Source organism: Sinohyriopsis cumingii, chromosome 4 (genome assembly GCF_028554795.1).
Source record: "Sinohyriopsis cumingii isolate HCF-2022 chromosome 4, ASM2855479v2, whole genome shotgun sequence".
Taxonomy (NCBI): Eukaryota; Metazoa; Mollusca; class Bivalvia; order Unionida; family Unionidae; genus Sinohyriopsis; species Sinohyriopsis cumingii.
This window is the reverse complement of record NC_142964.1, coordinates 87661094-87688204: the sequence shown is the minus strand read 5'-3', so window position 1 is coordinate 87688204 and position 27111 is coordinate 87661094. Positions and strand designations below refer to the sequence as shown.

At 40.4% G+C, this 27111-nt stretch overlaps 1 protein-coding gene across 1 annotated transcript in view; it reads right to left on the bottom strand.

The window, feature by feature from the left end:
• Positions 1-27111, bottom strand: part of LOC149801611 (long-chain fatty acid transport protein 2-like) — a 76174-nt gene that overhangs the window by 29924 nt on the left and 19139 nt on the right. The window contains exons 4-8 of the mRNA XM_089955870.1: positions 13334-13444; positions 12432-12647; positions 1932-2088; positions 1356-1482; positions 541-732 (exon numbers count right to left, since the gene is read on the bottom strand). Of these exons, the coding sequence (XP_089811996.1) occupies positions 541-732; positions 1356-1482; positions 1932-2088; positions 12432-12647; positions 13334-13444 (803 nt within the window). The remainder of the gene's footprint in view (positions 1-540; positions 733-1355; positions 1483-1931; positions 2089-12431; positions 12648-13333; positions 13445-27111) is intronic.

The window sequence follows — 27111 nt, the reverse complement described above, 5'->3', positions numbered from 1 at the left end:
GCCTATTATTCGAACAGGGCAATTTCTGTAGCTATTATTCTAACAAGGCAATTTCTGTAACCTATTATTCGAACAGGGCAATTTCTGTAGCCTATTATTCAAACAAAGCAATTTCTGTAACCTATTACTTGAATAAGGAATGTTAGTTTGAATGAATATTCTACCTTTCTTCTCAAAAGGAGAATCTTATTTTTACTAAGAAACGGTCATCCCACTGTGTGGAAAATAATCAGTTTTCGTTAAAAAAAAGTAAATAATTAATCTTAATTATGATGTACATTTTTTAATTATCACCATATAATATGCACATATTCAGACAGGGTAATTTATATCAGATTGGTTTAACACCTGGATTTTGTCCCTTACTAATCTTTTACCACTGCGTCCATCCAGGAGATATATATCTGCTAATGAATGTGCTTCGATACACGTATAGGTACGTAATTATATATATATATATATATATATATATATATATATATATATATATATATATATATATATATATATATATATATATATATATGCATGCACGTTTACCAGTATTGGAGATAATCTTCCGACAGCACCGACTTTATTGAAGATATTGATTGCGCCCACTGGGCCTTCAGTTGCTCCATAGAACTCAACAATATTCGGAATCTGAAATCTCGATCGAAATTCATCCCATATATCCGTTCGGAGTCCATTACCAAATGCGTACCTGATACAGTGTTGCCCGTCTGTTTCCTCCTGAAATCATAAGAAATTAACTCTTCTGAAAAATGAAACATAACGCTTAAATTATTTTTTTTTACCGATCGAGAAACAAGATCTAAAAGCATTTGAAAGTCATTGAGCACAATGTTGTTAATATTAAAAATGAATTTTTGAAGAAAAAAAAAGCATCATAAAAATTTGAGAAGTTATTTTCTTTTAAAGTGACAAGAAAATTAAATGTAGACAGAAAGATGCCATTTTTGAAAACGAGTTGGTTTCATGAGTTGGAATTATCACTAAGCAATAAGCAATTAGGAATCACAGGAGAGAGAGAGAGAGAGAGACAGAGTTGCTCAGGAAAATAAACATGTTGCAAATTGTACAACCCATCTCTTACTGCATATTTTCAATAGTCTTGTTTCTTTAAATAACTATCGTTCCACTCATTCAAAATTTTCGTTTTTGTTAGTGTTGTTTGTTGTTGTTTTAAGCATGCTGGTAGTATTATTCGAACTGCCGTAGACCTCAGATTTCATCTTTTGGTTAAAAATATTTCCGTGTTCTTGCAAACGTTGCAACTATGACAATCGTCTATCACCTACAGTTGCATAGCCAGTAAATAAATCAGACTAAAAACATCGATGTTTTTTTCTAACCTTTGGTCTGGAGTTTAGGTATCGTAACATCTCCCCAATGTATACGATTATAGTAACTCTGTGCTTCCGGCAATCTTCCCAGAATTTGGAGGCAGAAAACTTGCTTCGCAAAACAATAGTAGCCCCTGTAAAAAGAAGATGACAATTTTTTTTAAAATTATGAATTTTCTATAGCCATCAGTAAATAAGACAAATTTCAGATATACAAATTTTCAACAGATTTTTCCGTGTGAAAGATTTGAAGACACCGGAATTAAGTGTGAGCAATTCAATGTAAATATCACAGATTTTGAAGCACACAAAAATATGAATGAATTCAACCATTAAAATCGATATGTGTAAAATTCTATTACTTTGACAACAAAACTCTTCGAAAGATTTTTTTAAAAAAATGATAAAATATACTTTTGCCTAATTTACATTTTATCTCAGTTTGAGCATTTTAGTGATGAATCCATTGCAAGTAAACTATCGCAAGAAACGCATCACATCCTCACTTTAGTAGATCTCACTATTATATTGAGAACGTATCTAATAACCCAAACGAGAGAGAGAGAGAGAGAGAGAGACTTTCCTTCGTGAATTGCATTGCCGACACTGAGAAGAAGCCCACTGGAATGGTAAAGAGGGAGAGTGATGTAGATGATATCGTCTGAGCGTATTCCGAATGTCCGCCAGAAGCATCCACTGTGGATTAACCGCGTCTGACTCACTACACATGGCTTGGGTAAACCTGAAGGTTTGTAAATAATGATGCTATTTCACATGCTTAAAATGGAAATCGAACACAGAATTCGCTGCTGACAATCTACACTTCCACAAATTTAGACACGATGGTAGATAAATAGTGTTTAGATGTTCACGCCAATTCCGTTTACCATGTTTAAGTCTTTCATAACGCAACAAAAACAAAAACTAAAGTGTGGGCGTATGTTATTTTGTCGTTGTTTTTTTTTTTTGAGGGGGTCGTTTTTCTTCTTTTTTCTCAAGATAATTTGTTGAACTATTTTGTCATAAGCTGTGTTATTCGTTTTGTATCTGAATTGTTTTTCTAACCTAAAGAATGCTGACAATAAGAGTCTATACCTTGTTAAACATTTATTCCTTTTCCTCTCTATTACCACTTGTGGTTTTCAATAATAGTTCAGCAAATCAGCTTTGTTTTTGCCAAATGGTTGTATCTTCCAAAAATTAATGATGAATATTACAAATATAATTTTATTACATACCCAATTTATCTTACATACTTATCTAGTGTTCGATACAGACGTTCAATCTGATTCCGTATCACACACCTAAAATTTCCGTAACGCAAACACAGTCAGGAAAAACTATTACTAATTGAAATATTAAATAATTTTCCAGTTGTAGATTATCGGGAATGATTTATTGCTATACTTTTAATTCATTTAAACTTTCTAACACATAATTATGCAGTCATATTTTGGTGAATGTGGTCGCATTTCCCGCTGAGGATATCAATTTTTCCTAGTAAAATATGTTTCTTCGAGAATACTTACCCAGTCATCATACCTTAGACAAACTACTATCGCAAATCCAGCCCTCCCAGATACTACCTTTAGTTAAAGGGAGCTAAACGTTGTCTGCGGACCTACGTGGAGTTCACGCTAAGTGATCTCGCCCTAATTATAAGACTTGGCGGTAAAGCCTAACAATACATCAATTACTGGTCAGAAGGCACGCTCGCTATGGATGCAACTGTGAGGAGGCTGAGAGATTGTATGTGTCTTATGATTGAGCAAGTATTCTCGAAGACACATTTTACTAGGACAAATTGGTTTCTTCTTCAAATACGTTGTCCAATCATAATACCTTAGGTAAAATAGGTAAGAGGTGGAGGGAGGTAGATCCCTTTACCCAGGAGATATTATCTCCGGTCCCCTAAGGTACTAAGACAGCTTCTAAGTAATCCGACAGAAGAGGACTCCATCTGTCAGGGCGCGGTTTCGAAAGGGAAAATCCCCCCCCCCGCAAATCCAATGGAAGTTGTGAAGCTGCGTCTTAAAAAGATGTCGATCGATCTGGAAGGGTGACCTGTAGAACTGAGGATATACCTCCTACCAGATCTAATTGGGCCCTCTTGGATGAGTGATCTCGGAGAAAAGAGCTAACGAATGTGGACTCCGATCTCCATCCCACAGCCTGTATTATGTCGGTTAGCGAACAGTTCAGGTCTGATGCTAGGTTGGTGGTAACTGCTCAAACTTGGTGAGCCGAAGTGCGTAAGACATTGATTGAGCTGGGGTTATTTCCCATCTGCTGAGCAAATAACACCTTACTCCAGAACGTAATAGTATGTTCTGATAGATCCTACTATCATTTTCTGAGAGGTAGAAAACGGCGTGATCTCCCACGACGCAACGGCTATGTTCGTATTATATTATTAGGTGAAAGCCCGGAATGGGTCTTGTAAATGGTCTTTAGCTGATTATCCAGATGAGACAGAGGGTTCACGACATAAGTTTAGTCATTAGTGGAAGAGAGACGGTTCTCGGCGATAAAAGAGGATGCAGTCATGAATATGATTGACCAGTCTTGACGGAACTTGCATGTAATTCGTGTCATCTGATAGGGCAGGTATTTCACGCATTCTGCCTGACGTTGCTAACACCATGAGGAAGCAGGTCTTATAAAAAAGGAGCGTCAGAAATGCCCTTGAAATTGGTTCAAAAGGTGTCGTAACCATACAGGTTTATAACCAAAGATAAGCTCCGGTTTGGGCATAGCGTTAACGTTTTTGGCCGTGTATACACAAAGGTGGCGAGAAGGTCGGTTAAGTCCGGTGTTTGTCGGATATCCTATCTCCCATGATGACGAAAGGCGTGAGCCATCGTAAAGCGTTAACCTTTGATCGTACTCGCTGATAACTTGCTCTCTTCGACGAGCTAGAGAGGAAAATTAGCTATCTGCGGTATCTATGCCTGGAGATACAAGATTTGTTCGTCTGCGCATCACTGGGTGAAACTGTGCCCTTTGACTTCATATGCTTTCAGTGTGGATGGCCGTCGCACCTGAGCAATTCTCTCCACGACCGCTTGCGAAAATTGTTTAAGACTGAGGGCCCGTTTGGGAACTCCCGACAAGGATGAAACAACTGCCGTCGTGGTTGCTTGAGTAGATGAAGGACAAATCGGAATTTTTCGCGGGGTCTCGGTTACTCCTCCCATCGGAGTGGTGCAAAAATTATGATGCTTGCTTTCTGTTTCACTTTTGGAATCAGAGGTGTTGTAGGGTTGGTATATGCTCTCATGATGCTTCAATCCAATGATTAGGCGTCGACTGTCCAAGCCGTTGGGTCCGGGACGGGGGAGACAAAGAATGGGAGTTTGGCATTCTACCTTGTCGCAAACAGGCCCACCAACGGTCGGTCCCATCGGGTACATATCTGTGTGAGAACCAAGGGATGGAGTGACCATTACTTCTGTATTAGTGGATCGTTCAGTGACCGAGTCGGCCAGTACGTTGATACCTCCAAGGATATGGCGAACATGATGGCTTTCTTCATGAAAACACCACTTTAGAAAGTCCTACACCATGACACAAAGGTCTGGGAACTGGGGTTCTCCTTCTTGTTGGCGATTAATCATCATTGTAGAACTGGGTGTCTCCTTGTCATTTGAGATAAGGCACCGCTGTAGAGGTCGGGAAGAATGAGAACTCCCATGCAAAGTAAATATTCCTGCCACCGGTGAAGGACTTTCACAAATCCGACCTCTCCAGAATTTTTTTATATAAAGATCTCGTTCCTGTGGAAAGCATGAAAGGATGGTAGTCGGCGGGCTTCCCAGTCTTCCGTACTTGCACCGGTACGGACTATAATCTCAAACGCGTGAACCTATAGATGTATACCCGTTGTGTGCCAAGTTAGGTTGTTCCCAATGCCGCGCAGATGGTTCCTCTATTAGGTGTCGATGGTGGGAGGATGGTCCAGAGTGAAAGCTTGAGAATTCCATTCGTGCAGAGGAAACAGTAGCGATGCAGTAGAAAGCGACCAAGGACCATGAGGACCGCTGCCACAATGAGCAAGTTTGGTAGGCGAAGGGATTCCCGTGCGGATAGAATTTCCTCAAAGGTACGGCGCTACCATGCGTCGTTTCAATGTCTGACACTGAGGGAGATTAAATATTGCCTATGTATTGAACTCCATACCTAAGTGAACAAATCGTTGAAGATTGTACTAGGTCGGATTGGAAACAAAGGTTATCATGTCTTGTTAGAACCAATTCACTGATGTTGCTGAAGAATGTTGTCCAGGTAACATAATGTTGTCGTCATAGAAATGGTCTGGACATGCGCCATCACTCGATTCGTCAGACGAGTAAAGATCAAGGGGTCGACGTAGAGCACCAACTGGAATGCCCTGAAATGGTGTACAATATTGTAGATGAATCGCAGGAATGTCTTGGGAGCCATGTCAATAAAGACTTGAAGGTATGCGCCATCTAAGTCCACATTGATGACACAGTCTCCCTCATAGATAGCTTTCAAAATGCGCCATGGTGTCGCCAGTGGGAACCAAGGACGTGGATGAATGGAGTGAGGGCGCTTAGGCCGATGACCAGACGTAGAGAGTCATTTGCTGTTGGGACCAAGAGAAGGCGTGGAACGAACGATATAAACTTCTCGGTGCTATATCCGCTTGGTATGCGAAAATAACTGACTTTCGATAGGTGTAGCTTCGATAGGACAGCTTTCAGAGGTTTGTGTCCTATGACTGTCCATTCAGGTCCGTTTATTGCTTTTCCGTACTATCTATATCGACGCTGCGGTTGTTGGAGAGAGGGAAATATGTCTCCTTGACGTCTTGTTTGTGGACGTTATAAATCAGGACGTTAAACAGAAGGTTAGAGGATAAAGAATGTGCTCCTAGCTTGGGCGGATAGTATTCCTTCAGGTAAGTGCAGGCAGGGAGCACTGAATTGCGTTCCGCCAATTTGATTGGTAGCTGAGACTACGGCATTGGCGAAAGTGTGTTGAGAGGTTCCGCTCAGTACCCTTCTTGAGACTGACTCCTATGCATGCCCTGATGTGTTTGCAGTGGGAGAAGATAAGCAATGTTCCGTTGGTTGGAAGATAACCAGAGAGAATAGGGGTCCAAGAACGAAGTCACGGCAACGATATTGCTCACTCACTGCCGAGTGTCAATAAAGCCCATCCGATCCATACGTATGGAGTGTGACTGTGTTGTTCCTAACGCGGAGAAATCAATTTCAACTGCTGATGTTCCGAATGAAAGACTGGATGGGGGCAAAGGTAGAACAGCCGACGAACTGGTGATGAAGGCGGGTTATAACGTCTGTAACTCTACCAGACTCTGGAAGTAACTAAAGTCAGAATCTTCCTTTCCGTCATAAAGTCAACAGATGTTGGAGCTCTTGTCCAGGTTTTTTTGGAGTGGGAGGAAGAGAACAAACATCCGGGGACGGGAAATGACCTAAACGGAGGCCCTTGAATGCTAAATCTTTCCATGCCATCTGATAGTGTAGAAGAGATGACAGTACTGGAGAACAATCAACACCATCCTGGTTGTGTGAGGTGAGGCTAAATTCTACTGTAACGCTTGATACTTTGCTGGCGAAGAGTGACGAGGTCTGTCACTCACTAAACTCGTAAAACGCCCTGAATTATAAACCGTGACTTCAAGACAATCACCAAATAAAGAGTCTCTTCTCGTGACAGTGCAGAGAAATTGCGAAGCGACATCTGTTGATGCGTAAAGAACTATGTGCCAAATGAGTGTCTTGAGTGGTATGAGGGTTAGACTGGACCCTGTACATGTCTGCCAATGTCGGGTTCGCCGTACTGGAAGCAGAGCTGTTATTGATTTAGCCCGTAATATAGATATTTGGCCCCTCATAATTTCTAGTATATGGCCGGTCCCAACGTAAATTGGCCATCCGTGCGGAGAATATCGTTAGATCATCAGTTGGGACAGGTTATGGTATGTTTGATCCATGTAACCTGTCCGTATGTCGGTTGAATGAGAGGGAACCTGGCTGTTGTTAGCTCTGTCCCTCGCTGCTCCGCAAGAGTGAATCAAGTTGAATCCCTAAGAGGCATGGTAGAGGAAGTTCCAAAATGCTGAGCCCTGTAGTGGTGACGTGGGTGCCAGAGCTGTTTCAGATCGTGTCAATGTCCGTAACTTCTTGGCTGAAGGGTAAACTGAAATATCTTCCTTGTCCTCACATAGTTTCACACGGAGTAAAAGTCACCAAGCTGGTTGGTGACAACTTCGTCCTGAGCTGTATGTTGTTTGTGGTTTGCCCATAGTTGTAGTCTGTCAGACAAAATAGAGCAAAATGTATAAAACTGTAGCCCTGCACCTGTCTTTGGGGGCGCTCACCAGTTATTATGTGCTTTTGAGACAGTGACATATATGTAAGGTGAAGTTGTTTGCATTTGAAACATGCCCAGTGGAGAGAATGTTGACATACCTCTATGCTACTTTGATGTAATGTGGCTGACATTTCTTTGGAAATCGTACTTATGAAAAGTGTACATGATCTAAGCACGCTGAATTAAGCACACTAAAACAATCAGCCTGAATTAGTCTAAAGTACACTATATTTAGCACCTATTAAAATAGGGAAAATGATTTTTTTCCCAACTAGACAATACCAGCTTCTGAAGGCGCAATAGATGAATTACTACATATATACACTGTAAAAATGTATATATAAAAAATCTATCGGCTCTTTATTTTTACAATTTATCTCTGAAATCCAGGAAGTAAAAAATGACCAAGCGGAGCTAGCAGTTTTTGAAAGGTACACATCTTGAGTAAGGCCAAGCTGTATACTCTATAACCCATATTATTCCCATCAATCATACACCAAAATAAAGGGCATTAAAGGTTAGAACTATACCTAAGATATACAAGATCTGTTTTAAATAGCTAGTATAACCAGTGAGGAGACCCATGGAAATTCTTTTTCTTTAAAATTCTAGCCCTATGCAAAATACGAAACTGTAGAAAGCCACCTTTAGAATTAAATAATTAAAAGGGTGACCTATAAATTGATAACATACTGTCGAATAAAGCAAGGAAGCATACAGGTAAAATATAATGACAATACTACCTGTTTATAAACCTATCAACCTGCACATGTGATATTTGAATAACGTGTGGGCGCATAGTTACGCATAATGATGGTTACTTAGGAAGAAAAAGGTGATAGCATACGGTCTCAATTACAATGCTACCTGTAGGGACGGTCAAGGACGGCCTGTACAGGTATAATTTTTGAAGCATTGTGTTCCAAGGCTAAATATACCGTGGTGAATGAAACTCACCTTATATACCGAAAAAGAAGGAATTATACATATATAAGGTGTTTCTTAAGAGCATAAAGACATGAACACATAAATAATGTAGCCCGAACCTAAGTTGTGAAGTCGCATAGGCTACACTTGTGGGTGATTAAGTGCTCGATAAATATGACTTAAAGTTTACGCAGATAAACATGACTCAAGTTTAGCCTATGGAAACATGCATGTGCAGGAGGTGACTGAATAAACCGTGTATAAAGCGCTGACCTGTATTTGTCCAACCAGAGAAAGAAATTAAGAAATGTACTCAAGTATCTATATTTCACATAAAACACCTTCGCGTAAAACGTAACTGATGCACCTTATAGAGACGTACACAATAGGTGAGACAATATCTATTATGAGGCAATACTTGTACGGAAAAAGGCCCAGAGACAGTAAATACATTAAAGTTGGCGCCCGGACACTATGAATTCCAGTTTTTAATGGAATTACACATGTATAGGAGTCATATAAGTACTAGAGATTTGCATGTATTAAATAAGTATAGGCCCAACTGAATGTGAAGTCGCTTAGGCTCCACATGCAAGTACATAAATGTGTGACGACGACAAAGTGTTAGCAACTTGTAATGGCAGAACTTTGTCCTGATAGAAAGAAAAAAAAGAATTGGAAATATAGATGAAGTAAACTTTCCTTAGAAGTGAGAAACTCTTCCAACTTATAGAGGTATATTTTTCACGTAGGTTCTGGCTTTTTCGAGGTCGCTTGTGACGACAGCGTGCTTTGTGGCACGAGTGGAAGTAGTAACTGGTGTATTTCTAGGCTTTGCCGCCAAGTCTTAGACATAAGAAGAGTTCACTCTGCCTTACCGCCACATAGACAGGCAGACAACTTTTAGCTCCCTTTATCTAAATGTAGTATCTGGAAAGTCTGTATTTGCTAGGTAGTAGTAGTTCTACTATGGTATTAAGTTTAGGTAACGTATTTGAAGAAGAATCTGTAAGTAGCGATGATCAGTTTGTCATTTCACGGTATCATGGCCTAAAAACTGGAGTTTGTTGAGGTGGATAACACTATCTTGGACAGAATGTTTTTGACAACGAATTCTCAGATGAAGCTGGTGTGCAAAGTGACATCAAAACATGAGAGAGAGACAAAGAGTACTTTGCCGGTGAAATCTTGTATTGAAATTGCAAAAAACCCAGACAACATAAGAAAGACTCAGAGATGTCATGTCAAGATTCAAGGCATGTTTATAAATGACCCACGTTTGGAGAAATCATTATCCCATTTTTATTTCTCAAGAGACATTCAACAATGTAAATATTCTAATATACCAAACTTACAAATCAATTTCATCTTCAGAGTTTCAAATATACGGTCTGCGAAATTATATTTTTATGGAGCAAGTTTTAGTGGAGGGACTTAAAATTTGTCTATTAAAATTACCGAAGAATCGAATTTGTTTAATAACACTCAGAATAAATCTGAGAAACTTTTGCAACATAAAGGTAGAAGTGTCAAGGTGAACAGCGGCTGTTTGGATTTTGACACAAATGTAGAAGAATTATATCTTGTTAAATAATGCTGAAACTCTTTTATCACAGGGGCACATGAAGGGAACTGTATGTTTACATTTTAAATTCTTGCGAAAGTCCAAGTCAACAGACCAATATTGCAATATCGTTTAGAAATTTCTTGCTAAAATATATTCAAATGAATATTAAAAATATGTCAGAAAGAGACTGAACCTTCCTTTTCGAATGCTTTAATTATCACTTAAGGCTCATTGGATCAACAATTTCTTGTGATGAAAACATAAAAATAGAAATTGTAATAGTAAATAATGAGCTTTCGGTATAATACTTAATGTATTTAAGTATTCGTATTATGTGAATTTTGCATTGAAATTTGCTTTGGAAGTATGGAGCGTGTATTCAGTAAATATGGTGTATGAAGACAGGTCACTTATTGGTCCAAAACCTATGTTCCATTAGAGAAGAAAGGAAAAGTTCACCTTCCTTTGACTGTAGTCAAAGATTATATATATATATATATATATATATATATATATATATATATATATATATATATATATATATATATATATATATATATATATATATATATATATATACAAAATTCAAAGTTAATCACCACTTGAGCAATGAAGACATTCCGGTGACATATCTGCACAGTACATATCTAAGGCTAGCCAAGGTTACGAAAGACACATAAAGATTTTTCAGAGGCTGTACAGTATCATTCATAAAATTCGTATTTTTAAAATTATACATTAAAAAAATTTAAAAGAACGTGTGACTCCATAGGGGATGTGCAATAAAAACAAAAACAAATAAGCATTGTGTTCCGAGTAAGGGAAAGAACTCTTTGGAAACTGGTCTATATATTTATGATCCTCCAAGTACGTGTTGGACACGTGCCACGCATGCCAACGCGGTGGCTAAATGGAAATTTGTGAAATACATTCTACTCAAATCCAACTTTCAGAAAAATATCGGATAAAATAAAAAACACATGTCACGTTTGAGTTATTAACTAGATGTATGTGAATGTATTGAGTATATGTATTCCTTTGTAGGACTGCGAATCATCCTATTATTTTCTGAAGCGCGGTCTTTTCTGTGTGAACTTGACGCAATTTTCTCAAGAGCACTAAATATTATATCTTTTTTTTTGAGTAAGTGTGTTGTATGTTTAGGCTACTGGTTTCTCCCGAATATACCAACAGTGAAGCAAGTAAACTGTTGGCTTCAGTATCAACACTTCTGATTTTTACCAATAGGCTCTGGAATATTAATAAATATTTTTAACAATATCAGCTATAGAGTAAGCTTAATCCTCCCACTTTAGTTACAGCTTGTAGATTTGAACTTGTGCAACAGTTAACACACACACACACACACACACACACACAGAAAATTCATTTACCATAAGGTGTTGGCCATTTAATTTTAGGGGTGGGTAGGCGGGACAGTGATTTTCTTTTGTGCTGAAATATTTTCTTTTCCGTTATCACCATATAAATAAGATGGTGATTTTTTGCTTTAAATCAGATGAAATTTTTTTCATCTATTGTCATACAGAAATTAAAGAAATTGTGTCAAGCTCCTGCCCTAGAACATTTAATTGTTGGTCCGTAATATAATAGCGGTATAAATGTGGTACTTTCGGGAAATCCGCGGTATACCACGGTACAAAATTTTACGTGGTACCCAGCTATAGTAGACATAATTTGTAAAGACAATGGTAAAGAAAATCTCCTGTTATCTTGTATAGAGGAAACAGGACATTGTTTATATTGTGCGTTCATTCCCTTTGTTTCTGCAGAGGAAGTGAGTCGTTGTTTTTAAAAAGTAACCATAAATATCAATACTGATTACTTTTACCAGTGATGGCTTTCAAAATCAAAATAGAAATGGTGAGATAGCCTTAAGCAAAATATAACTATATTTTTACTTTGTTTTATTCCATAATGGCATGCAAATAAATCCGATTTTTTTTACCGATATATAAACTGTATTTAATTTTATCTTACATATTTCTAATTACAATTCCGATCATGTTAAAGAAGCTTATACAACGATAATTAATTTTCCCTTGATGATTCATCCTCTATTTGACAATTACACACTAGCTCAGTAAACGAGTCTCATTTGCTGTCCATCTTCCCATTTTTTAAAAATAATATTCAATAGAGAAAGACGTACAAAAGACTATCAATGTAGCAACAACGTGCAATTATTTTTATTTGGTACTCACCAGTTGTGCCTGATGTGTAAACATAAACAGCAGGGTCCTTGTGTTTAACCTTCTCCCTATGGGATTTGGGAATTTCATCGGAAGAGACTGAGCCCATGATAGTATGAAATGATTTCATCTTCTCAGGAAACTCGCCATTTGGAACACCCTGGACATATATTTCCATTTCTGGAACATCCGCTTTGATTGCTTGCACGACGGAAAGCAATTCGTGACCTATAGGTTGATGGTATAAAAATATACTTAAAGATTTATATTTTTAAAAAAAGACAAATAATACTGATTTCACAAATTCTGCAAAGTAACTGACGTGAAGATTTTTAACAATAAGTAGATAAATAAGCAATAATAGGACCTCCAGTCTTATGAACGAGAAGTCGTTACAGTTAAATTTTGGTCATTGTCCATTTATGGAAGTACGATGTACCCAGTAGTTAGTGCCTGGATATTTATATGGCCGCATTGAGATAGGTAGGTTGTTGTTGTTGTTGTTGTTGTTGTTCTAGGGGGTTTAACACCATTTTTCAGCACAAGATAGGCTATACATGGCGGCCAGTATAACTGGTGGAGGAAGAACTCTGGAAAACCCAGGGAAAAACCACCGACCCACGAGAAGCTACTGGCAGGCTGTCCCACGTACCCACGCTAGCCGAGCCTTGGACTCGAACCCACGCAGAAAGAGGTGAGATGGCAGTGATCCGGAACGGTGGGCGCTTTAGACCACTCTGCCACTCGGGGCCCCACGTAGGTAGGTAGGAAAACATATAGATGGATATTTATATGCATATCGACAGAAAGACAAACAGAGAGGAAGGCAGGTAAACATATATGTAGAATTTGTGGTTTTCTTTGCATACTGTTACAAATGTTCCAGGATATGTATGTGCATAAAAGATCCTTACCTTCTCCAACAATCAAAACCGTGGCTTCACTTGCCTTCAGCGCACTTACAAGAAGTCTGGACCTTAGGTTGAAGTTGATTAATGCCATTCTCACACCTATCTTCAGAAATCCTAAATTAAAAAAACAAAACACAAACAAAAACATGTTTTTAACAAGTTGTCTGAAGATAAGTTGCATTATCACCAAGCGTTTCTTAGTTATCACTGCTACCTTCCCCCCCCCCCCAAATGTATGAACGTCCACCACCCACTATAGCTTATCAACCAGCGAACGGATTCAGATTCCAAAACATTGTGTATCCTATCATATCTAAAGTTTCTGTCTTTAACATTATTAGAGGAGTTACGCAACATTCTCGCTCACGCTTGCACGCACGTTCGGGCGAGTATGATGATATAATCCTCGCATCTTCGAAAACGGCGGCGATGCAAAACCAGTTGTGGACGCACGGATAAACAGCGGTCATTTTATATGCTCCCACTAAATAAATATTTTTGTAGGTTTCGACATCAATTCTAAGAAAAACTTTCATATCGGAGAGGAAAATTGTTTTATTTACGTTGACATACATTTTTCTCTTCTCTGCAGGACAGTCTTTACATCTGGGAATTCCAAGGTGGCCCCTCATTCAGTTGAACGTGAAATTCGGTCCTCATTCTTGTAGCAGTTATAAAGCCCAAGACTTAAATGATTCGGCGATGACTGATCTAATGTCATTATGAGAATGCATTTTATTAACAAATTTCGACTTGATATATTGATAAGGAAAGTCAAATGACTTGCATTTTTCAAAACCGTGGTTAAGCACAATGGAAAATACCAACTCTTTAAAAAGAACATCGAAAGAAGCGTTTTTCTGTAAAGAACGCGACAAAAGCTGAACAGAGCTTTATGTCACTAAAACGGACATATACAATTCTCTGTAAATTGCAACTCTTCCGGTTAGTCTTCTCATGTATCGGAAGATAGAACTGAAGAAGACTGGTCGTATTGTTATGTGGCTGTGGGCTTAACGCCATTTTCAACATTTGATAGCTTTACATGGCGGCCATGGCGGAACCAGGGGAAAACCCGGAGAGAACCACTAAACCACGGGAAGCTAATGGCAAACCTTCTCACATACCAACATAAGCCAAATCCGAGACTCGAACCTCTGTGGATAAAGGTGAGATGACAGTCATCGGTAAAGGCGAGCGCTTTAGACCACTCAGCCACCCCGGGAAGTGAAGAAGAAAGGTAATATGACACAAATCTAGCGTAAATGGTACCTAGATGTTAAGATTTACCACAAATGAGGAGTACCTTACATTGTTAAAGCTGATCAATATAGTCATCATATCTAAACTAGAAACGCCAGAAATATGTTAGAAAGTTTACAAACCTTAAAGACACTATTACGCAAACTTTATGGTGGAAACCCGATATAACTTTCCGTTTTGGAGGAGTGATAAAATGTTCAAGATGGATGCTATGGTGGCCATATTAAGTATTAGAGTGGCATAATTTCTTCTTAGTACCCACTAAACATCATAAGAAGTCTATTGATGAAAATAATGTCGACATCACCAGCTATATAGAGAAGTAGCCTAAGTACGAAGGAGGGCTGTATACGGACAATGGAAATCCCAGTCAAAAAGGTCGTGGTGATGCATACGAACAAGATTTATACGGCCATAAGTTTGGGGCTGTATACGGACAAAGGGAACTTAGCGTTTATATAAGGACAATAAGAATGGAACAGGTAAGGTGACGTCACGGTACTGAAGATTGGAAATAATGCAGCAAATGGCTGACCTCAATCGGGACCAAAGAGCGGTAATAAATCCCTAGAACGTTTGGTGGGACATAGACATATATAACATATACAACATATAGACATAGATTGATGAAGATCAATCTATCACATAAACAACTATACAACCGACTAAAAAAATTAGGCAAGAAAGCAAACCTTTTCGAGGCAGATGAGTGGCCCTGAAAAGTGCCTTCTTTTTTTGTTAACATCATTCCGTTAATATAGAGGGCAACGCAAAGGTCTTCTTCTCTTGCTCAAATTTCTTCTGACTTCTGGGCCGTAGATGAGAACTCTCTTCAAACAGTCTTGTCTCTCCACATAAATTCTTATTTTCCAAACGCTCGTATCGGTGATCCGGATAATTGTCCATTATGATTTAACATACATGGTTAAGTCCGTACGGAACAGCACTGACGATACGAGAGTAGATGATTCTACGTTTGTCTACATCTTGTGACGAGAACAGGTGAAGGGAATGCAGTGAACTGCTGTTATTTATAGAAGAGAGGATCGAAACGTATTGAATTTATTCACCAATCATAACGCGCGTTACAAAATTCAGTCACAGTGTAGGGTCTTCCATTCCGAAGAGAGCTGACTGTGACGTCACATTCCCTATATAGGTGCACTTACGTCTGTGTACCGTGAATCAATGCGACAGAGTTTTCAAACATGACGGAAACTAAGAAGACGATGCATTGGGGTGCACCGACCGTGGAGACGAGAAGCGATGGTATAGCAGCGGCTACCAAAGTCAACACACTCCTACTTCCGGAAGAGACCGATTTTAATTGGGATTTAGTGAATTTTATTTCTTCTTCGCAAGAATTTGTTCCGGTTCCAGTACCTTCAACGCCTTCTCCTTCTTTACCACACGTCGAGGATTTTAAACAGAGACAGAAAGAAGAATTGGAGAATTTTTTACAGGAGCAGAAAGAAGCAGAACAAGCTTTTCTCCTTCAACAACAACAGCAACAGCGGCACGAAGAAAGAATCGACAGGAAGAAGAAGAAGCAGCAGAGAAGATACAAGGTCTAGGAGAGAAGGAGGACAGTGAAAGTCAAACAGTGACGGTACTCTTAGACATTTTAGCAGAGTTAAGGAGTTTGAAACAAATGTATCAGACTTCTTTAGTACGAACCAAGAGAAAAAGACCTTCCGGTGCCAAACAGCCCAACCATATTAATACACCTCCGATACCATCCCTAGTCCCTAGTGATTTCTACCAAATCATCGACAGGAGCCAGTCTAGAAGTAGGCTTTGGCAGAAAGAAGAATTGGAGACATTTTTACATCAGCAGAAAGAAGCAGAACAAGCTTTTCTCTTCAACAGCAACAGCGAGAAGAAGAAGAAGCAAGAAGGAAACGACTGGAATAAGAAGCAGCAGCAGAGAAGAAACAATGTCTAGGAGAGAAGGAGGAGAGTAAAAGTCAAACGGTGACGGTACTCTTAGACATTTTGGGAGAGTTAAGGAGTCTGAAACAAATGTATCAGACTTCTTTAATACGACCCAAGAGACAAAGACCTTCTACAGCCAAACAACCCAGCCCTGTTACTACGCCTGCTCTACCAACCCTGGTGATTTCTACCAAATCATCATTGACAGGAGCCAGTCCATAAGTAGGCCTTGGCCGTGGCAAATGAAAATTACTACCACATACGAGAGACAGAAAAGCGTTCCTCAAGACAATTTTGAACTACGGCTTACACAAACACGGTGAAGTTTAAAGATTTCAAGTCCGACGTACCGTTGGAGAAAGCAGAGGTGTTCATCACTGAGGTGTGGGGTTCTTTGTTAACAATACTGAAACGACAATGTGAAGCCAAAGAAGACGATCGCTGGAGACTCTCCATTCATCACGACAGTTTGAAGTCCTCCGTTTGGATCGAGTTTAGCAGCCCAGCAGAACTGTCACCTTCCACATTCATCGACAAGATTCAACACGTGCAACAATCCAACGACAAGTTTCACATCAATAATGGAAAAGCCACACTGTTAATGACCCACGTGTCTCTTCCCCAAGGGACAGAACACAAAAAGGTGTTACTGGTGGACAACCTTCGTAGCATCAAGCGTACTCTTATCCAAATTAACAATCCTCAAGACCAGATGTAGTTTGCCCGTGCCATATTGGTGGGACGAATGTATGCCGTCAAGAAAGACACGGGAGAATGGAAAAGAGCTTGGCAAGCAATTCAAAAATCGAACGAGCCAAACAACAAGGAGAAGCAGAACTCCTGTTACATCAAGCGGGGTTATCCAAAAACACACCCTGTGGAATTCCTAAAATGCAAAAATTGCAAGATGTCTTCGAGGCAAATATTTCAAAGACGGCAAATACATTCACATCTATCATCAAGAAGAACATTTCGAAACCATTAACATCATTGTCCCATTCCTGGGATACTACCATTACTGTGAGAAATGTGACTATGGCTATAACAATCGAGAGCAACACAGGCATTGTGGATCAAAATGTGAGGGATGTTTGGCCTCTCAACTCTGTATGGACGAAGGACAAGAACGAGTGCATTGCCCTGCTTCTCAGCGCACTTTTGTCAGCCCTACCTGTTACCAACAACATCTAATGACACATGGTTCACAGAAGAAAAGTGCCTGTCAACCGCTGAGATTGTGCCCTACTTGTGGACAAGGCATACATACCAACAATGCCAAGGCACACGTATGTTCAGGAAAGAAACGATGTCACATTTGTCACCAAATCGTAGACTTGGAACACGAATGCTATATTCAAAAATACCATTCCAAACATAAAGATGAAGACGATGACCAGAAGAAAGACAATTTCATCTTTTTCAATTTTGAATGCATGCAAGAGACCGGCATTCACATTCTTAATTTCTGTGTGGCTCATTGAGCGTGCGAGAAGTGCATCCAAGAGCCTATCTTTAGTCATTGCCCTCACTGCAGCAAGATTCCTTGAGGACGTGAAAAAATCTTTCGGGGATCAAACATGCTAGCCAATTTCGCCCAATGGATCTTAGACTCCACCGACGAGACGTGGAGCCAAGAAGACATCGAACATTACAGAGATTGTCATCGCCATCCCACGGTGATGGCTCGCAATTTCTCTGGATATGATGGAGAGTTTCTTTTGGGATAATATACGGAACAAAGTTCCCAACGTCCGAAAGTGACTTTGAACGGAGCCCAAATCATTTCCATACAGTGGGACAAGTGCAGTTTAAAGATTCGACGAGCTAGTTGGCCATGCCTTTGAGTCGAATGCCTAAAACGTTTGGAATGACAGAAATGGCCTAAGGCTATTTCCGCACTTTTTCAATACGGAAGCCAATCAACACGCCGTTCTGCCCCATTTGCCTGAGGCTCACTACTACGACCCCGACAACATGCGTACCGAACAACAAGAAGCTTTCTACGCTTGGTACTAGGCTCACGCCTCGGACCCTTTCGACTTTCAGGAAGAAATGTTAAAGTATTGTGGTTCCGACGTGGACATTTTACGACGCTGATGTGGAAAATTTCGAGAATTATTCATGAAGCACGGAGGGATCGATCCTTTGAAAGAAGCCAGCACCATTGCCAAAGCGTGTTCCTTAGTGTATCGCCAAAGATTCGTGCCCGTAAACACACTGGCTGTCGTCAACCCTCAAACGACGAACTTTGTCAACCGTCAATACTCGGTCAATGCCCTGCGCTGGCTACATTACTTGTGCGACAAAGGAGACAAATGGATCCAACACACCCGCAACGGAGTAGGCGAAAAGACCATCGGAAAGTATTCGGTGGATAACTGGGACTTAGAAAATCCTCAAATCGTGTACGAATTTAACGGATATCCCCTTTGCTACCCTCAACGTGGCACCCTAAATAATTTGTTACAACGGACCATGGAAGATTTGTACGAGGCCACTTAACTGCGTCGGTTGAAGTTAGAACAGCAAGGATACCAAGTGGTGGAAATGTGGGAATACGAGTACGATCTCCGTTCGAAAACCGATCCAAGTTTAAACGCGTCGTGGAAAGTTACACGTTGGTGGATCTTTTGAACCCAAGGGACAGTTTATACGGAGGACGGACGAATGCCACATGTTTGCTGTACCACACTGACGAAGAGAAAGGATAAGAAATCAAATACTTGGACGTAAGTTCGCTGTATCCATACGTGTGAAAATATTGTCGTTTTCAGCAGGGCATCTACAATTGATGACGTAACACATCGACCTGGACAACATTCGACAATACGAAGGATTGATGAAATGCAAAGTCTTGCCTCCCATGGACTTGTACCGTCCCGTTTTACCTCACCATTGCCAAAGAAAACTGATGTTTCCTTTGTGCCGAAACGTGTAACCAAGGCCGACCTTGTCAGCACACCCAGGAAGAACACACCTTGACGGAACCTTTGGTAAGCGTGGAATTGTTAAAGCATTGGACCTGGGATACCAACTGTTAGAAGTGTCCGAAATTTACCACTTTCCCAAGACAGAGAAATATCACAAGGGTGACCAAACTCAGAAAGGCGTTTTCGCAGACTACGTGGATGCCTTTGTGAAACTGAAACAAGAAGCCAGCGGCTATCCTTCCTGGTGCCACACTCCCGAAGACCAAAGGAAATTCAAAGAGAAATACTGGGATCAGGAAGGCATGACTTTAGACTACGTGGAGAAAAACGAACGAAAGTGATCGTTTGCCAAAGGTGTGCTAAATTGCTTGTGGGGTAAAAGGGCACAACGACCGTGATTACACAAGACGGAATATTTGACAGAACTTTCTCGCTACTTCCAGATGATTCACGACAAAACCAAATTCATGAAACACGTGGACGTCGTTCGTGAGGACTTGATCTTAGTCAATTACGAGGAAGAACTGGACTTTGTACAAGCCGACGAATTTGGAAATGTCATCATTGCGGCTTACCTGACAGCCCATGCTCGCTTAAAATTGTACGAAGCTTTAGAACTGTTAGGAGATCGCGTCATGTACTTTGGCACATACAGTTCCATCTACATATATCGCCTGGGTCACTGTCACCCTGACATCAAAGGAGACCGCTTAGAAGCCTGGACGGACAAGCACCCTGACGGCAAGATTCTATGTTTTGCTATTAGCGGTCCTATAATTTACGGCTACGAATACAGGGACAAACGAGGTGAAGTGCACACCGAGTGTAAAGTGAAAGGATTGACTCTCAATTATCGCACCAGTCGAGTGGTGAACTTTGACGTACTGAAAGAAGCTTTGCAGTTTCGACAGGATGGAAACTTTAAAGTAACCACCTACAAACCGCACAAGATTGTACATTTACACACACACCAACATTTCAGTCGGCCTTTGGAAAAAGTGTATCAAATCGTGTACCAGAAGCGAGTGAGGCTTCTCAATCACTTCACTTTACCGTACGGTCATGTCGATATTGGTCAGCATATAAAAAGGGACAACGTCCAAGACCGATAGTTCATTGTAACTACCAAGACCAAGCGAGAAAGATGAATACTTTTAAACATACATCAAGTTCTGATGTGACTCAACGCTGTGACTTGCGATGAGAGCGATGCCGTACTCTGTGACCTCAGTGATGCAGTAAAGCATCATGGGAACTATGCTATAACTACTACTACCATACCTACCATGGAAAGTGATGTTGGGCGTGTCAAACCTGACGGATGCGAAAGCGATGCCACTTGTTATCGTGGACTCTTTATTGGTTTTCATTGTCAAAGTTATCCTCCACTTGAAACCATGCAGCTACAACCCTACGGATGTCATCCAAAAATGAGTAAACTCATGCGAATTTCACCTTACCCCCATCGAAATGAGCCTGTGAAAGACGAATATTCGTTTCCTGTGCGTTTGCCTGAATACTGCAACTTTGAAAGTCGATTCCAAACCATCAAATGAAAATGGCCTACATATCTAGGAGAACCTACCCCCGAAGAATTATCCAGGGCCGGATTTTCTACTTGGGCGAAGGGGATAAAGTCAAGTGCTTCAGTTGCGGTGTGTCACTTCACCAGTGGAAGTAGAATGATTCGGCTTACCAGAAACATGCTCGATAGCCTCCGGATTTTCACTACCTACCTTTAGTGGGACCTAGTCATGGAAGTGGCATACCATGTCGTTTAAGAAACCAGCTTCGCTAGGAGTCAAACGTTGGACAACACCTAGAGAAGTACTTGAACCCCATTTAAAAATAATATTCAAGGATTATCAATTTTTCCAGTCACGTACATCTGTCCAGTGAGGGTGTAAGTCACAAGCTGATCGTACTCCGGTGGAGAATCTAAATGGTTCAGTCACTAACTTGCACACCAGAAGATACCGTTCAGAAGTTTCCTCTTGAACTAAGTTTACGTTGTGTAAAAGACTTTGGTAACCGTCTAACTCTTCCTCTGGAATATGTTGAAGTAAGTCTACCTTGTAATAAAAAGAACAAGTCACAACAAACCAACCGTTCTCGCGCAGGGTACGTTTAACAATGTCTGACCACTGGAACACTTTTATCTGAATCAGTCCTCTTACAGCATTCAGGTACCAGTGATTTAAACATCGGTGACGTAACGGATGCAATAGTTCTTTGTGTTTCGCTTGTATTTTGACGAGTTCTCAGTAAATGCGTTCTCTCAACTCTACAAGCTAACCACGAATGTTCTCTCGTAAAGTATCCATGATCATGTCAGTCAGTATTATTTCATCTAAAATCTTATCCTAGAACAAAAGTAATGGACATAGTGGAGTAATTTCTTACCACTGCCATTCAGGGTAAGGGTCAATAATGTCAATAAAATCTTCTGATGTAAACGGTCTAAAGCCCAAGAGCTGTGAACCTCAATTCAAACGTGCACTGAAAAAGTAACTTTTAAACCTGTGTTAGTGACAATGTTAGAAGAACCCGTCACCAAGGAAAACCATTCCCTTCAGGACAGGACTGTCATGGACATTCATGAAAGACCATTCACGGAGGACACCTATGTGACTGTACCCAAATTAGATAATGTAAGAACATTACACACTGTCTCTAGGACACATTGGTTACCAAAAACATGTTGTACAGTGACTTGTTTATATTCCAGTCAAACCCATCTGGTCATCTCCGACGAGATGTTAGGAGAAGACGAAGAAGAAATTAAACTGTGGTTTACGCGCAAAGGGCATCATCGTAATGCCAGTGCCATTTACATTACTCAAAATTTATTTTAAAAACGTAAATCCCATCGCACCATTAGTCTCAATGCTCATAACGTGGTCTTGTTTAAAAGCCCTGGAGATAAATCGCAAGTGCAAGTCTTAACCAAACAGTTGGGAACGCCTTGGCTGACTCATGCGTACGACAATGCCACCTCAAGCCCCACACGCCTATTTACTCGTGGATTTAAAACCCACCTACCCCGATTATTTGCAATTCCGTACCCAACCGTTTCACCACCGGTGTCAAGACGGAGGGCCTGTCCTGTACACGTCCCTGTCGTCGACTTAACAAACAAATCTATAAACACTTCGGACACTTTGGGTCTGTCTCACACAGCGTCAACATGGCATCCCTTCAGTCTCATCTTCCCGTCAAATTGATTCGTGCCTTGTACGGCATCAGTCGCGAAAAAAGATCCACAAATACGCGCTCGTGTCTTAGAAGCCAGTCTCAAAGAAGTCGTACGATGGTTTACGGTATCAGCACGTTAATTACTGCAAGGCATCATTCACATTCTTCATCAAACATAACGCTTTTTTGAGAGAAACAAAGTAGCATTGACGCAACTGGCTGATCTCCGCATCGACACTCAAACCAAAAAGCAAATCATTTTCAAACCTGGAGGTAACGGTTCTCTAGGACGTGTCATCTTTCACTCCCTCTTAAAACGGGATGCCTATAGCCCCAAAGGTCTCCCCAAGAAAAAGTCACTCCCAAAAAAGTCAAACAAACTCCAAAGATGAAAAAGAGCAACGGTGTCAAGACCAGGTCACAGCCCCAGAAAATGAAAGTCCCACAGAAAAAGAAAAAGAAAAGTCCCCAAAAATAGAAAAACCCACAGAAACAGCTTCTACCCGTAAGAGAGACACTTTGGCCAGGACGCAACCTTACATTCGCAAACCACGACCTGCAGCGACGGTGACCGCGTCTCCAGTAGCCTCGGGTTCTTCCACTGCTCCTTTGCTGGTGATGCTAGCCAGAACCAATTTGACACCCGTTCTTCCTTATTTGACGAAACAATGGAAACCCGCGTCTCCAAAAGCTTCTCATCCAGCGGTGACACCCTCCTCCTCTTTAGATGAATTGGCAGCTGCTCACAAAGTACCTGCCTCCAAATGAAAGTCAGAGAGAGATTGAGCATGTTACAGAGTTTACTGAATTTGTCCAAGTAAGAACTGTCCTAATTAATCCGTTGCGAACCCCTCCATGACGTGTGATGCCTGTCATCAAGTTGATACGACGTAAAGACAATCAGTGGCAACGCATTCCAGTATAAAAAAGACTTGTGACAAAAGGATGGGATCAGTGTTTTGTGCTCCTGAACACACAAAGACGTCACCCCTCAGAAGCCATCCCTCTTCTAACCCCAAAGGAAAGAAATGGAAAGCACTTCCTCCTCGTTTAGTCAAACATGGGGACATATTGTCCTTCCTGTCCAAAGCTTTTCCACCCATGCGGGAAAAAAACTCATTCAAACAGCCTTCAAAGATGTCACCGATACCGTGTGCGAATGTTGCTTGAACGGCTTGAAAGGCACGATACCTTTGTCTAAACACCAGAAAAAATGCTTAGCCAAACATCGTCACGTTCTTCGCCAAATAATTCAAAAGAAAATGCCCATTCGTTAAAAGAAAAAGATGTTGGTACAAAGCGGAGAAATTTTGCCCCTGTTATTATGACCCTTGCTGAAAGGAGTATTGGGAACAATGCTGGAAGGACCCACTGGAGCAAGATAAAAATAATCAAGAAGATAAAAGCAACCACTGGAGTCCAAAAATCTCAGACGTGACCATTGAAATTGAATGGAAGGACAAAAACTGGTTTTAGTGCCCTACAATCGATGATGGAATACAAAATATGGGATTTACAGAGCGACGAAAGAAAATTGCTGAAAGCCGTAGTTTAGAACTGATGGCTCGTTTGCATTTGGGCATGTGGTTACAAGAGAAGTATTTGCTGAACGGTATGGATGTTCGCCTGAGATTGAATCTCAACAGTGGCGCTTTCCATTTGATGGCTGAAACTGCCATTTACAAAACTATCATCCAAGAAGGCCGACTCTACGCACGACGCGTGGAAGTGTTACCTAAAGTGGGAAACGACATCAGTCACACTTTGAGCAGAACGACCTCCAAGTATCGGATACGACGTGTAGAAGTGACAACTTTCACCGCGATCCATGATCGAAGATCATCTGTTCCAGGGACAGTTACCCAAACGTTTGATCCTTGGTATCGTGAGCAGTGCAATGCAACCTTCAACGGAGTCTTCGAGGAAAATCCTTTCGAGTTTCAGCACTTTGGCATGTCCAAAATCGAAGTCAGTCGCGATGGCAAGACCTTGTGCACCAGGTCCTTTGAACCTGACTTTGACAAGAAGAATTACTTGGGATGGTACTTGTCCCTGTACGAAGCCACCGGACAGTTAGGAGCCAACACCAGTCACGGAATTTCGTACGACGAAAATGCAGGAGGCTACGCATTGTGGGCTTTTTATTTCATTCTCGACCAAGAAAGCGACGAGAGACATTTCCACCCTATAAAATTCGGACAGATTCGTTTGGAAATTCAGTTTGCAAAACGAAATCCTGATAAAACGGTGAACGTCATCCTGTATGCTGAATTTGATAATACGATATTAATCAACAGTTTGGGAGAAGTCATTCTAGACTATTAGAAGCTATGGAAGACTGTATTCCCTCTTTGAATAGTGGAGAATCTATGGAAATGGAATGGTAGGATACCGTGGAAGTAGAACCCCAAGGCAAAGACGAAGAGGTCATAGTGATAACGTCTAGATGGCCAGAACAAGAACACCATTTAGTCTCCTGTTATGGCAAACACCTGGCAGCAAAAATTACGGAATTGATAAAGATTTCTGTGGATGTCAAAACGATCATCCCAGTCAAATTCAACACGATAAATGTCTGATGCTGAGTCAAGAAGAAAACTTGGACGAGTATCTGGACGAAGCTTGGAGTCGAAGCTTTCTTGGCTCAGAGTGCAGAGACGAAACGAAGAAACGGTTACTTGTCAGAGATTTTCAAACAAAATGTCAGGATTGAATTAATAACGTATCATTAGCTGTGGAAGAAAAACAGAAAAGCAACAAAACAACACAAAAAAGGATACCTGGGAACTTTATTACCTTTTGAACCACAGTTCATACACTGCTTATTGGAATCGTGTCGTGTGTGGTAAAGACGAACTGCCTCATCACAAACCTCAAGATCATCCAAATTATGTCATCAACACGGACGACAGTCATCTCCAATGAACCCACTGCGTAGCCGTTTACTTTCCTACAAAGGGTTCCGTGGAGTATTTTGATTCGAATGGATTGCCATCTTTGGAAGACGACATCATTGACTTTATGAGAAGAAATCTCAAGAAGACACGATACAATAATGTGAAATTGCAAGGCAAAGATTCATTGGTGTGTGGACAATATTGTGTGTATTTTCTTCATCAACGCAGTTTTGGATATTCTTTAGAATATTTAGTGACTTATTTTGATCGTCACTCTTCTAGAAACGATGACAAAGTAAATCGATGGTTTTGTGACCATTATGGTTATCTATTGTCTTTAGCTAGGAAACGTAGTGTATATCAATGGCCCAATTACTTCCATCAGTGGAAGTCTAGCTTCGCTTCACAACGTTGTCAACCTTGTCAAAAATTGTTTGCTATTTGAAAAATGTTTGTTTGTTTGTTTATCGTTCATTGTTGGCTGTTAGTTATTTGAATAAAAATGTTGTGTTTAGAAAAAATGTCTTTCGTTTGTTTTCAGTTTTTATCATGATACGTGCTCTTTGACTTCTCTCAATCCCTCACCTTCAAATCAAACTATCATAGCGTTCCGACTCTAAACATTGCAGGGATGTTTTCTATCGCGTGCGCGCTTGAACCATATAGAGCGAGTTAGTCTGACCATCCATTGTTGACTCATCCTCCTATGAAGATGTGTTCAAGACTAGCCAAGCTGAACAAAGTTTACGTGAATTTACATCGTGTCAGGCAAAGCCTGATACCCAAACCTGAAGAGATAGAGAATGTCAGAATGTTGAAAGTGACCGAAGACCTGATAGAAGAGCTCTTCAGAGAGGAAATCAAGAAAGAGAAAGAAGAATGAACGGAGAGGTATAGACTTCAGGGGGCGCTCACCAATTAATATGTACTTTAGAGAGAGTGACGTATGTAAGGTGAAGTAGTTTGCATTTAAAACATGCACAATGGAGAGAATGTTGGCATACCTATATGCTACAGTAATGTAATGTGGATGATATTTCTTTGGATATTGTACTTTTGGAAATTTTACATGATTTAAGCACACTGCTAACTAAAATGACTGCTCCCTTGTGTTAAAAAATCAGCCTGAATTAGTCTAAAGTACACTATACATAGCAGCTATTAAAATAGGGAAACTGAATTTTGCCAGACTAGACAATACCAGCTTCTGAAAGTGCAATGAATGAATTACCAAATATATAAAATGTTAAAAAAAGTTATCGACTCTTTTTTATACAATTTACCTCTGAAGTTCAGGAAGTGAAAATGACCAAGTAGAGCTAGCACTTTTTTGAAAGGTGCACATTTGAAGTACGGCCAAGCTGTATACTCTATAACCCATAGTACACCCATCAATCATACACCAAAATAAAGGGAATTAAAAGTTCTTTTAATTATACCCAAGATATACAAGGTCTGTTTTAAATAGCCAGTATAACCAGTGAGGAAAGCCGGGGAAGTTCTTTTTCTTTAAAATCCTAACCCTATGGAAAATGCGAAACTGTATAGCGCGACCTCAGAA